The sequence below is a fragment of the Heloderma suspectum genome, chromosome 17 (assembly GCF_057233095.1).
Source record: "Heloderma suspectum isolate Gila_16-S chromosome 17, 16-S_ref, whole genome shotgun sequence".
NCBI lineage: Eukaryota > Metazoa > Chordata > Lepidosauria > Squamata > Helodermatidae > Heloderma > Heloderma suspectum.
This window is the reverse complement of record NC_139474.1, coordinates 13,213,166-13,227,041: the sequence shown is the minus strand read 5'-3', so window position 1 is coordinate 13,227,041 and position 13,876 is coordinate 13,213,166. Positions and strand designations below refer to the sequence as shown.

General features: G+C 46.9%; 1 protein-coding gene across 1 annotated transcript in view; it reads right to left on the bottom strand.

The window, feature by feature from the left end:
* The window catches only part of NUP210L (nucleoporin 210 like), a 45,824-nt gene that overhangs the window by 29,418 nt on the left and 2,530 nt on the right, over positions 1 to 13,876 (bottom strand). Inside the window, exons 2-15 of the mRNA XM_084824259.1 lie at positions 12,029 to 12,165; positions 10,787 to 10,918; positions 8,511 to 8,604; positions 6,620 to 6,770; positions 6,177 to 6,309; positions 5,540 to 5,698; positions 5,276 to 5,344; positions 4,412 to 4,518; positions 3,656 to 3,796; positions 3,115 to 3,252; positions 1,774 to 1,929; positions 1,107 to 1,302; positions 545 to 690; positions 71 to 292 (exon numbers count right to left, since the gene is read on the bottom strand). Coding sequence (XP_084680385.1) covers positions 71 to 292; positions 545 to 690; positions 1,107 to 1,302; positions 1,774 to 1,929; positions 3,115 to 3,252; positions 3,656 to 3,796; positions 4,412 to 4,518; positions 5,276 to 5,344; positions 5,540 to 5,698; positions 6,177 to 6,309; positions 6,620 to 6,770; positions 8,511 to 8,604; positions 10,787 to 10,918; positions 12,029 to 12,165 — 1,981 coding nt within the window. The remainder of the gene's footprint in view (positions 1 to 70; positions 293 to 544; positions 691 to 1,106; positions 1,303 to 1,773; positions 1,930 to 3,114; positions 3,253 to 3,655; positions 3,797 to 4,411; positions 4,519 to 5,275; positions 5,345 to 5,539; positions 5,699 to 6,176; positions 6,310 to 6,619; positions 6,771 to 8,510; positions 8,605 to 10,786; positions 10,919 to 12,028; positions 12,166 to 13,876) is intronic.

Sequence of the window (13,876 nt, the reverse complement as noted above, 5' to 3'; positions counted from 1 at the left end):
TTTCCAACCTTTCCTTATCAATCGCTTTGATAATGTCTTTGGGGAGGGAGTATGCACACCTTCCTCCTACCTGTTCCCCCAACTCCAGGCACGTGATCCGGTAAATGTATTGGTGCTGCTTCCTCTTGTTGGGCAACCGAACCTCCATCACGTGGACTTTGTCCCTGTGCTCTGCTTTGAGTTCCAAGAAGAAGCGGGCTGGCTCCAAAACCCATGGACCAGGTCCTCCCTCAAACACCATTTCCTTCACGGAATGCCAGGTCACCAGAGCCACCTCCACGGGGTTCACAGCCTGGCCATGACACAAAGAAGTTAATGTTGTATTGGTCCAAAACACTGACCCAAAGGGCCCCAATTCCACCTTTCTAGCCACTATCTGTAGCTTTTCTGATAAGGAGGAGGGGGGGATGCTCTCAAACCACAACTCACACCCCAAGTTGCTGGCAAGCTGGTCTGATGACAGGGTTGCAGGCAAGAAATTCAAAAGACAGAATAGAAATAGGCAGTAGTATTCCCTAGTACCATAGGGGTGGTTCCTCCTCACCTTGAGAGGTTCATAAGCAGCAAGAGTGGCACTGGTTTCAAAATACTCCTCGAAGACGGTGGCACTGGCTGTCACCAATATATGTCCCAGAGACTTTGCCACCAGATGGATGCTGGAACAGAACGTTGGGCCGGCTTTCTGCATGCCTATATAAAATAAGAATGCAACCGCTGTTTCTTCAGCATGGATGCATGATGGCAGAGGTCTAGCCCTAGGAGTCTGGGGTGGCCAAAATGGAAAGCGTCAGCCTCTCAGCAATCCAGTTTCACTAGAAATGAAGCTGCCTTACACAACTAGTCCATCTAATCCAGTACCACCTACTTAGTCTCGGACTGAGAGTAGATCTCCAAAGCCTCTGGCAGGGAAAGGTATTCTTGCCACTGCTCCCTGAAATCCTTTTAAGTGGCGATGCCAGGGATGTTGGGACTTTCTACACGCAAAGCATGTGACCTAACACTGAACTATGCCCCCTGACCCTTCATAGCAATGGTCTATAGGATATCCCTCCAAAGCTCGCCCTGGGCGAATCTCTCACAGTCTCTGCTCTGCTCTGCCCTCTCACCCTCTTCATCCAAGGCAAAGACTCCCTGCTTGTCCATGATGATGTCCAGGAGTAAGAGGGAGCAGTCAGTGAAAGCAATGGTCTCTCCTGTATCCTTAAGGTGATACATCCGGAGTGGAACTTCCGAAGTCTGTCCGATCTCAATGTCTGCATGGAATGGCAGGAACTCCATCTTCGAGAGCCTGAGCACAGACACCTGAGTGGATGGAATCAGAGCTGGAAAGGACCTTGGAGGTCATCTAGTGCAGCCCTCTGCTCCATGCAGGGGCTACGATGCAGAAATGTGCAACTGCAGCATCCCTGACAGGTGGCTGTCCAGCCTCTGATGAAATACCTCCAAGCAAAGGAGAGCCCACCACCCCCTCCTGAGGCAGCCTGTTCCACCGCTGAACAGCTCTTGCCGTTAGGAAGCTTCTCTGCAGGTGTAGGCAAAATCTGCTTCCCTGCCCTTTCCATCCACTGGCTCCCACCCCACCCACTTCCCAGGTCATGACTGATTCAGTCAGTTTTAAGGCTGTCATCCTACACATACTTACCTGGGGATATGCTCTCTTGAACTCAATGGGACTTACTTCTAAGGAGACACGGATAGGATTGTGTTGTATGTCTCTAGTGTGGTTTTGCCCCAGGAAACAATTCCATTTACACCAACCAGCAGCAGACTTGCCTGTATTTCTCCAAAATGGAAGGGGTTCTGCACGTCTCTCGCCTGCACAGCGCTTTGCCCCTCTACTAGTCCTGCTGTAACCACTCCTTTCACAGTGATGGTGGCCACCGTCTGGTTGGAAGAGGTCCACGTGAAATTGCCACTACCTCCCTCAACCTGTGAAACGTTGGGAGGACAGAGACCAAAAGAGAACACACTCTACGCAGTAAGCCCCTGCACCAAAAATGAAGTACGATGCCGTGCATGTGCTTGAGAGATTTTAAAGCTGCTTTCCCCAGCCCGCCAGATGTGTTGGATTATGGCTCCTATTATCCCCATGCTGGTTGGAGATGACGGGAGTTGTAGTCCAACACATCTGGAGGGTACCCAGTTGGGGAAGGCTGCTTTAAATTGTTTTGAGCCTGCCCATAATCTGTGGTCTTCATCAGAGACCCTATTATATGCCCCCCCACCAAGACAGCCTAGGTTGACGGGTACATGAGATAGGGCCTTTTCTGTAGCAGCATCCTGACTGGGTGGAACTCCCTCCTTTAGGCTGGCAGTAAAAACTGCACCGTTTTCCTGGAACTTTGACAGATTTGAATATTGTTCCAGCTTATTTTAAAGCAGGCTTCGCTAACCTGGTGCCCTCCAAACATTCTGGTCTACAGCTCCCAATATTCCTAACCACTGGCCATGCCAGCTGGGGCTGACAAGGGTTGAAGTCCAACACCATCTGGATGACACCAGGTTGGGAGGGAAGGCTGTTTTTGCTTCCACCTTTACTCTCTTGGGATTTTAGTGATTATATTGTTGCTCTAAATTGTACATCGCTATGAGAGTGGTGGGTTGGGCAGAAAAGTGATTTATAAAACTTGAGAACAGTTTTCTCTTGAAAGGCAGATTAGCAACGAAGGCGCAGAGAACACACTCCCATCTTTCATGAATGCGTGAGCTGTACACCAGCAGGGAGAAAAGACCCTTTTCGGTAGTGATGTTCTCACACGGTGGGACACAGTATCAAGGGAAGCTCATTGGGCCCCACTGCTGCTGGTTTTCCAGTGGCAGGTAAAACTGGGTAATTTGCCAGTGGTTACTCAGGGGGGCTGCCCTGTCGCTTTTAGTCGGACAACTCTTTTTAAACTGACTTGATTCTTAATAAAAACTCATAACAACAGCAACAACAAAAATAACATTGCTTTGGGGTTTTGTTGTTTGATGTTTTCAAGGCATGAGGTCAACACCTTAGAGGGAAACGGGTGCCATTTTCCTACGGCCGAGAACACACTATAAACATTTTAAACACACACACAAACAAAGGGCCTTCCTGGATTTGACTCTCCAAGCCTCAGTCAACTTCACCTGAACCCTGTAGCGATACAAGACAGTCAGGGGATGGTGCGGGAAGGCCAAGAAGAAGGGCGTCAGCTTGATAGGAAGGAAGATCTTCACTTCTTGCTCATGGCTGATTGGGGACACTAAGAAATCTTCTGAGCCACTCTGAAAGAAAAGAAGGAAAAAATAGCCCGAATCTTCAGTTGACAGCTTAAAAGTGCCACGCACATTACTGGAAAGGAGTATCACTGCCTGCAGGGTTCACAAAATATTTCAAATTCCTAGGCTCACATGCCCAGTTTTTAAGCCTCATCATTTTAAATGTATATATGTATTCATTTTTTTTGCCAACCCAGAAGCCCAGGCCAAAGAGAATTCCTTAGGGGGCAATCCTATGCATGTTTGGACAGAAAAAAGGCCAACAACTCCCACCATTCCCCAGCCAGCATGGGAGCTGTAGGACTTTTTTCTGTCTAAATACACATGGGATTGCACCCTTAGTTGCTTTGGTGAAGGGGTCTTTATTTTATGTTTTATATTATATTATATTAATTTATTTATTATTTACCTGAAGGAGAACAGACATCAGCATGGCTTTAATTATGGTGATACCATCCTTCAGAATCTGAACTATGTGATAGGAACCATTCACTGAAGATGTAAATTCCTCAAAATATTCCTTGGGAAACTGGTGAATTATTCGGAGATTCTGAAAAACAATGAATTGGGGGGTGGGGGGAGGGGAAGGATGCTGTGAGAAGAAGGGAAAGCTTGGCAGGGACCTTCTCAATCATTCTGTCAGAGAAACAACAAAAAGGCCACAGATGAATAGAATCACTGTGTCCGTGGTGTCAGGCAACTCTCAGACTCTAAATTGGAAAGGAAGCCTGCAGGCCTGGAAAAATATTTCAAATTCTTAGGTGCCGATTTTTAGGCCCCATCGTTCTTGCTAACTCAAAAGCCTGGGTCATAGGTTCCTTAATTCAACTGCAATTCCCATCATCCCCAGACAGGACTATGCCGGCTGTGTGTGATGGTAGTTGTAGTCCAACACATCTGGAGGGCGCTAGAGTGGGCGGCCTCAGTTGTTCTGCGAAGGTTCTCTATCAGCACAACCTTATCCACGTTCCCTCAGAATCAAGTCCCACTGATTCAAGTCCCATATAAGCATATAGCGGATTCCACTGTACAGCCCTATACAAATCTCCTTCCCACTGGATTCAGTAGGGTCTGCCTCTGAGTAAGCATGTGTAGGTTCACGCTGCAAATTAATCTTGGTGCAGGGGAGCTCCATGGCTTCTTTCCTGACTGACCCCGTACTCACATCGGATGGGTAGATCTTGGTGCTCGATTTATCATACACTTCGACGGTGATTGTGTACGTTCGCTTCACTTCTAGGGTCCACCTGTTCCCGGGCTGGACAGTGAAACCTGCAATCAATTGTACAAAGGAAGCCAAACAAAAAATATTTCCATGAGACGATGAGAAGGACATAAATTGTGCAGCAACACTCTTCACAGCTAGCAGCTAGAGCATCCACCAATGTACGTGTGAGGTGTTGCCCACGCTTGGTCCCTGCTGGCCTTCTCTTGATGAGAACTGATAACCTAAATCAGAGGTGGGGAACCCTTTCCGGCCCAACAGCCAAATTGGCTCAGGGGGCCACATGACAGCCATGGGTGGGGCAACACCAGTGCAAACATCTGGCCCCTAACGTGACTGCCCAGAACTTATTCACACACAACACACACTCTCTGCTCCTGAAAATGCCCCCCATGCTGCAATCAGGCTTTTAAAATGTTTTTCAAGGGGGATGAGGTTGCGGTGTTCAAGGGGGAAGGGTTAGCCCTTTCACCCCATAGCAGTGACCCCCTCAAATGTCCCCCTCGCTGCAATGCAGCGCAGGGAGAAGAAACAGGGGACAATCTCTTCAGAGTTTTTCGGGGGAGGGGTGTCTCTTATCCACAGTCAATCGCTGATCTGTGGAACATGATTTTATGTTTTTACATTGTTTGTATTCTCTAAGCTGCCTGGGGAAGACTAGGGTCTTAGAAGTCAGCTAAAAAAATGAATTCATTAAAATAAAAGGTTCCCCGCCCCTGCCACAGGTAAAGAAACGAGTGTGTTGAACGAAGATCTGCATGGAGATGTGTGGGGTGGGGGGGTGGAGGAGGAGGAGCTTTTTACCTAAAAATCCAGGCTCTACAACATAGATGCTGCAGTTGGGAAGTCCAGATGAAGCTCGCATGTGGATGTCTTATTTCTTCTATAAGGAATTCAGCCCTATTGTAAATAGAGAGGGAGAGAACAGAAGGGCAAGGGGATTTCTTTGGATTTTCTTTGGATAACTGAGCTGGCCTTGGCCACTTCAGAGCAACTCAGGCATGCCAGACTCCAGGGAAGGGATGACTGAAAAGACTAGTATGGACCAGCCTGAGCTCCAAAGGATACTTTTATGGACAAAGACCATGTTGACCTGTCCCAGCTGCATGGCGGTGACGGTAGCTGTATTCACATCCAAGTGTGCCACGGGGAGGAGGGAAGACCCACCAGGGGCCTTCACTTCATCCTGCAGTTCAAGCTCATAATGCTCCAAAGGCAATTCCACCTCTGCAGGAGTAACAAGGGGTTTGTTGATGTTCGTTCAATCCTTCACAGCCAGAGTTGCTACACTAGGTATTCTCTTTATAGAGCCTCCATCCCCCAACTCTACCAGGACTACAGAGAAGTGGCCAAGTATCGCCTTCAGTTTTAGTATCATTTATTTACGCCCCAATCTACCTTCTGCCCACTGCCAAGGTGCTTCCAGACGGAGGGCTCCTAGCACTAACAATCAAAAGACATTGTGCAGCTACTCTGTCTTTCCCTCCTTTTGTGGAAAGACAAGAAAAGACGGAAGAAGCGGTGGGAAAACATGGGAGGGTTATGACTGGAAGACGGCATCCTCTGACCTCCCATTCCACCTAGGGGGCAGAGCGACTGCATCTGGAAGCACATCTGAGTAAACTTGCACAGGACTGTGCTTCTTAGTAAATTCCCGTTAGAAAGGATTGCATTAAGAAAGCAAGGAGGTGGCTAAAGAATGTACCTGTGATCTTTCCCTGAATTATTTTGCCAACCTTGTACTTAATGTAGGCTCCAACCAGCAGGTAGACATCATAGGAAGGCATTAAGAATATGTTCTCCAAAACCAACAGACGTACCAAGGCAGCAGCTACTTTCTGATGAATAAAAACAACAACAAACACTTAGGCGGAGAGAAAGCAACAAGGAATACATATATCTTTTTGTTTGTTTAAAAGCAATTTACTTAAGGTGGAAAAAGAATTGGCCGATGCCACCGCCTCGTATGCCTCTCCTCATCAATGCTGAAGGTAAAGAGATATGGGCAGCTGTTCAATGCAAACTACACAGGATACAGCAGCGATGTCCAGCTCGAAAACTGTTGTCTGTCTCCATCCTTGGTAGGACCTGACTTTGCATCACCACCATCAGAACTGATATCCCTCTGAAGGCACAATGAGAACCCACCTTATAAACAGGCTCCTGTATTCGGACCTTAATGACTGCCGCGCCTGTTTTGATTCCCGACACCAGAATCCTATCTCCTTGTTTCTCCTCTCTTTCCATCTCAACTACGTAGACTGGCGGAGAATATTCTGCTTCAGAATACTTCAAAATCCTAAAGAGACCAAACTGGGCTTTTATGGGAAGAACAAAGAGCTGTCTCTGCAATCGTTTCACAATATCGTTCCTCCTCCCTCATAAGGCCTTTTTCTTTTGTGTCACATCTTTTAGCTTGTAAGCCTGTCTTATTATTAATCTGTGTAAACCACTCTGGAAGCCTTTTGGGGGGCTGAAGAGCAGGATTAAAATGCTGTAAATAAATCCATAAATAAATAAATATGCTTTTATTGAATTAAATATAATAGTATACATTAAGAGCAAACCTCAAATAAGTTGGGATTATATGGGATGTGGAGGGGAAAAATAAGCTCAAATAAAAGATACAAGGCCTTCCTTCATGCACCTACATCTTTGCATCTGGGGACATAACTAGAGATTATGAGGGCTGTGTGATCCCTCCACCACATGTCTCCCTAACAAAGGAATGTGGGACGTAACGTCATATTCAGCATTCCCCATCCCCGATCCAGCTCATTGCTGCTACTTGCATGGCATAGAGAAACACAGGACACAATGATGTCGTATCACATATTTCTTTTGCTAGAGGTTACAGAGGAGCTGAAGGTTGGTAGTAGCTCCCCCCCGACCCCCATCCTAAGTAATGTCTAATAAGGCCCTCACCCAAGGAGACAAAAAGGCATCTCTAGTGCAGAGGATGGAATCACAGAAAAAGAAACAGCAGCTCTTATGCTGAAAGACTTATGAGATTGCAACAAGATGGGTTTGAAGTAGAACTTTCCCTGTCTATTTAGCTAAGTCCCGATTAGGTACCTTTTCCTAGAGAACTAGCAATGTGCCAGAGCAAATAGCAAAGTCAAAACCACCAGTTTAACTGCTATTAACTTGGGGGAAAATAAGGGCACATCTGCTGCTACAGATATGCAGCACAATTTTAGACTTGTTTGTTATTTATTTATTTTTGATTGATTTCTTACATTTCTATTGGCCCACTAGCCAAAGCTCTCTGGGAAGTTTACAAGACAAAGTTTAAAACCATAAACTACGAGGACATAGTAAATCATAATATAAAGCCATAAGTTTAAAATGGAATAAAACCAAAGTAGTAACAAAGATAAAAGCCAGCAACAGTTTGTTTACTCAAACATATGCCCCAATACGTTCAGTGGGACTTACTGCCTGGTAAATGGGTTTAGGATTGCAGCCTTAAACTGGTTTAACAATCATCACCTCTCCCCAGGGCACTACGGATCACTTGCACAGAAAGTCTTGAGATCTCTAACAGACATATCTCAGCACCCTCCTCAAGCCACAACTGCCAAGATTCTTTGGGAGAAGCCACTGCAGTATAAAACCAACACAGGTCTGTGGAGTAGATGCACCAACAGTTACTTCCCCTAACCTCATGTCCCAATTTGAAGAAAATGGTACATGGCACTTTCCCTTCCACTCTGTAAAAATGCTGTATGGGGAAAAAAACATTAGAGAAACGTGGCAGACTGCTATTAATCCATGCTTTGAATTTGCAAAATGCTTCGCAATCTTTGTTGTATTTTCCCTCCCACTTGACATCTGAGTTCCCCACCTGTAGAAGCAGAGTGGGTGAGTGAGTGACTTTCTCTAGGGCCAACCACAGAGTCCAAAGCAAGGATAGGAGGAATGAACGAATCAAAGCCTCTCAGTTCCAGCTTTCTACCCACTGGACCACACCCACCTTTCTGATATAATTGTTGATTATATCCACAATGACACTTTCCTGCTCAGGATTTAATCTTACCTAATTTTGCTCGACAGTTCCAAGTTTTCCATTTCTTCGTCTTTGGCAATGCTCCACTCGAATTCCATCCCTTCCAAGCTGCTGAACGTGTTCCCTGCAGATAGAATTCAAAATGAGCACTGGCCTAAAGCCAAATGAGACAGGACATTTGTCATATGTACTGGCCTCACAGAGCTTATTTTTTGCCCTTCTTCTTACAAATAGCTGGGGGAAGGGGGGATGAGCCAGACTGGGCCTGTGGCAAGGTTGGGTTTTTTTAGCCCTTTGCGCCTACCACAGTCCTGACCTGGCTCAGGCCCCATTGGCTCCAATGGGAGCTTTCTTCCCATTGTGAACAGCAGATACACGCACTGGGGCGGGGGGAGAGAAATTAGGCAAAGAGTTAATGCCCCCTTTCCCCACACCATGCAACAATGCAACAAATGTAACATAATTTGGCCCCTGGTTGAACAGAGAAAGGTGTGCTGGGCAATTCAGTAGATCAGCCTTCCCCAGCCTGGTACCCTCCAAATGTGTTGGACTGCAACTCCCATCATTCCCTGGGATGATGGCCTAGAATAATGAGAGCTGCACTGCAATGTACCTGGAGGGCACCAGGTTGGGGAAGGCTGCCATAGAAAGCAGCATAACTACTGCTCCTAAAACTGCTCACCTTGAGATCTTCCTCTTTTCCCCTACAGAGAGGAATGCTAAGGTGACACATACCCAAACTATGGGAGGGTGGAGAGGAGGATCTAGATGAAAGCAGCCTGGATATGATAGGTCTCTCTGCCTATTAACTTTTTATTTGTGGCGTCCAAAAGCAAAACATTTCGTAAGATGAGTAAAAGAGCCCTGCTGGATCGGACAAAAGTGCCACAATCATATTTGCAATAGTGGCTACCTAGCCACTGAGGGACCCCCATGAGTTTGCCTCATCCTCTTTCAAAGCTGTCTAAGCCAGTATCTGTTGCTGCATCTTGTGACATGTGTTTGTTTGTTTGTGGCATTTATATACCACTGAATATATTAAAATCCCTCAGAGGGAGCAATCTGATGGTCCCTAGGCAGCATCTAAGGGGCCATGGGATAGTTCAGATTCCTGGATCTGAGGTCAGAGACAGCACCCCGACCTCAGAGCCAGGAATCCAAGCTCCCCACCCCTTCTCCCTTGCAGCCTGCGCAGAGAGAACTGCACTGGCTGCCTCTCCAAGCTCACAAGAGTGACCTCAGAAAAGAACAGAAAAGGGGCAGTTCTGTGGGCAGGGAGGGGAAGGGACTGGGGAAGTGGGGATATGAGCTACCCCCAGCCTCCTTCCCTCCCCCTCCTCAGAGCACCAGCTAGATGGGCAAAAATGCCCATCTAGTAAAAATGAACGGTGGCAGCAATGCCTCTGCACTCCTCCCGCTCTGCGTAGGATGCCAGTTAGCCTCCGACTTCGAAGGCTGATGGGAATCCGGATAGGATTGAGCCCTACCTTGATGATTAAGGATTAAGACTGGCTCCTTTATATGTGTTTTTTCCAGGGGGGTTTATTTCTCTGCTTTTCTATATGTTTCATTACACAACCACTAGATGGCGCTGTGGTATATTGGAATTGCGAAATTATACAAGTCTCATTCGCCATTTCTAAATAAAAGTGCACTTTCCTTGATCTAAAAAAAGCCGAGGAAATAGTATTTTCCTTTGCCTGTTCCTCGGCGTTAGCTGAGCACCGACTGGACCACTAGCCCTCTGGCCAGTCACCAGTCAAATGGGCCCTGTCCAGGACTGAAAATGCAGACAGAAGGCAGAGCAGAAATGGGCTTATACCATATTTCTTTATATAATTTATATGCTACATCTTCAGCGTGAATTCGTGGTGGCTAACAAAGTAGTAAAAAACAAAAGTACAAAATAACAACAACAACAACAACGCAAGCAAACACAACAAACTAAAACAACAACACTCCATTCAAATATAGGGAGTAAAATCAAACTGCTGTTAAGTTTAAAATGCTAATGTTACCAGTTCTTGAAACCCTGGGAAAACAGAAATGCTTTTGTATGGTGCCTAAATGACAGTGAGAATGGCTCCCAGCAGGCCTCCCCGGGGGAGGGCATTCCAAAGGTGAGGAGCCACCATTGAAAAGGTGCTTTCTCTGGTAGCCACCTGCTGCATTTCAAATGGCAACAGGGTCACCCAACTAAGGCCTCTGAGGACAATCTCAGCGGACAGGCGGATTAGCACAGAGAAGGAGGTCCAACAATTATCTGGCAACGTTCCTCTGACCACAGGCTGCCCCAGATAGGGTACCTTCAGCATCCAGAGCTCTCACATTCAGCTCGAGCGGGGAGTCTTCAACATAGATCTCTCGAGTCCGGGAAATAATTTCTATGTGGTCGATGAGATCCACAATGATGTCACAACGGAGCAAATGTCCTGTCACTGGAAAGGAAGAATAAAAACTGTGTCTCCCAGCCCTCCACTTTGATAAGGCCACATTGCTGTTCAAACCCAGGTCTGGGGAAAACAGAAAGGAAACTGCAAATCACAAAGCTGAGGGAAAGTTCTGATGAGCACAATGGTGCGGGGTTTGCTTTTATAGGGCTTTTCTATATGAGGCTTTTAACCTGCACTTTTACTGAGGCTTCTGCGTCTGGATTGTTTGCAAGATTAAGGCTGGCGCCTTTATACATGTTTTTTCCAGGGTGGTTTATTTCTCTGCTTTTCTATATGTTTCATTACACAACCACTAGATGGCGCTGTGGTATATTGGAATTGCGAAATTATACAAGTCTCATTCGCCATTTCTAAATAAAAGTGCACTTTCCTTGATCTAAAAAAAGCCGAGGAAATGGTTGCAAAGAGTGGGGGAGGCCCTGGAGGATGATGATGTTGGATAAAGGACCCGTAAACTTCATGAGTGTGCAATCATGAGCACACAATAAATGCCTCATGTAGAATGGCTCATAGTGCTCTGTTTGCTGTCTGATTACTGTGAAGGAGTTTCGATGGTTTTGCCTATTTTGACATTTGATTGGGGGCAGGAGGTATTTGATGAATGAATATTGACATTTCTTTCAGCACGATCCTGTGAGTGTTTACTCACAGCTTTTCTGCATGAGGCTGTTAATCTGCTGTATCTACTTTTGGTTTTGTGGCAGAATTGAGATCTGAGCACTGCACAAGTGTTTCCTTTCTTTCACTTTCACAATTAAATGACACATTTCCCCTGCTCTAAAAAAGCTCGCTGAAAGTGCTGGGTAGATACAGAAGCGAAACCGGAGGATCATGACATCATCTAAAGAACCCTTAAACAACTGTCAGTAGGGAAAAATGAGTGCACGATAAATGCCTCATGTCGAAAAGCCCTCAGTCCCTCTGTGTTCAGTGAGGCTTACTCCCAGGTAAGCCTGCATAGGGACTGCATCGCTAATCACCACAGACATTTCATGAATGTGCAATACACCTGGTGAGAAACAGCTGGAGCAGACAGAAAGAGGGAGAGAAGAGTTTCCAGCTGGAGTTTAATGGGGCAGGATTGAGCCCACGTACCTATCTCCTCCGCTACAATAACACTGGCTAGCTTTGTGGCCTGCGAAGAGTGGGTGGTCAGCAAAGCTTTCTGCGAGCAAATAGTGCCGTTCTCGTACATGGGTTCAATGGTGACTGTGTCGTGGCGTGTGGAGTACCTGCAAGATGGAACAGATGTGATGACGGCTGTGTGCTCTCTCTCTCCTGCGCACACATACACACTTTCACACCCCACTCTCAAGGAACCCTTTATTATGTGGCCCAAAGTGGAAAGATGTGGAGGCAGAGGCGAGACAAGAAGGCCCCTTCCAGCATCTTGGCTGGAACCAACTGCCTCCCCTTGGCCTACATCAGCAGCCATTTTACCACGTCGTTATAAACATTGTGGAAGAACTCATACCTGCTTTTCCTTATTTTCCTCCACCCTGCCTGTTCCTTTTTATTTTTGTATAGTGTCTTTTAGATTGTAACCCATTATTTCCAACTGTAAACCACCTTGAGTGCTTTGGCAGGAAGGCAATATATCTAGTAGCAACAGTATCGCTGCTCTATTCAGGACCAGCCTAAAACATTTTGCTGCCTGAGGTGAAGGACAAGATAGCACCTCCCTGCTTTCCATATACAAAAGTGGACCAGACTGGCAGTTGAATGTTATTACTTCAATGCTTGCTGCCTCCACTGCACCGAAGGACAGCAGGCTGGCCTAGAGGGAGCAGCACAGGTTGTGAGGTTCACATATAGCTCTGTCCTCCAACACCTCCCCACTGCTCCCCACCTCCCAGCATCTGCCACCTCACTGCCTAATGGAAGGGCCAGCCCTGGCTCTATTGCTATTACCATTGTTACCCTTATTATTAATGCTCTATTTGTGAGTTAAGGCAACTTGTTACCCCTCTGAGGTGCACGAGTAGGAGTTGTACTGTCAGCTTCGTTTCTGGCACTGTGAACAAGATATCCAAAACAGGACACAAAAGGGGAATTTATTATATTGTATGCCCTGCTGTTCAACCCTGGCTGTATTCAGGAGTCACTCCAAAATAGGGTTATGAAGCTGCAACCTGCAGATATCACTCTTTAAATCCACACTGCCGCTCTTGTCCCTCTCCTATGCCCCCCTCCTTGCACAGGAAACATAGATTTCTGCTCACTGTACTGGACACAGGCAGAAAGGTGGACACAGGGGCAGCCAGGGGGCAGGGGGAAGAATGTCTGGCAGGAGAAGCTGAGATTGCCTAACTTCCATTTTAAAGATACGGGATGGGGAGGGAGCGGGGAAATCTCTGGATTGCGACCTGGCAACTCTGTTCCCAGAACCTCATCCTGTTGGGTCTCATGTTCAACCCCACCCAGTGTTTGCCCTGACAGAGCCTTTCCTCTCACAGGTTCCCTCAATGCAGGCAGTGCAGTCTCTCTGCCGAGGGCCCTCTTTTGTTTATGAAAAGAAAGAAGAGCCCTGCGGAATCACACCAAGGGGCTCCTAGCATCCACTTTCAAGCAGTGGCCCCAGCCAGGGGCTTCTGGAAAGCTCACAAGCAGGGCAGGAAGGCAAGGGTGTGGTGTAGTGGTTAGAGTCACTTTCCCCCAACCCAGGTCCCTCCAGATATGTTGGACAGCAACTCCCATCACCCCCATGGCTGGGGGTGATGGGGTTTGTAGTCCAACACATTTGGATGGCAGTGGGTTGGGGAAGGCTGGGTAAGAGAGTTAGACTAGGACCTGAGAGACCTGGGTTCAAACCTCCACTCAGCCATGAAGCTCACTGAAGTGACTAAGGGTCAGTCACCATCATTCTGCCTAACTTACCCGGCAGAACTGTTCTGAGAATAAAATGGGGAGACCAGGTATGTGCCCTCTGCTCTTTGGAGAAAA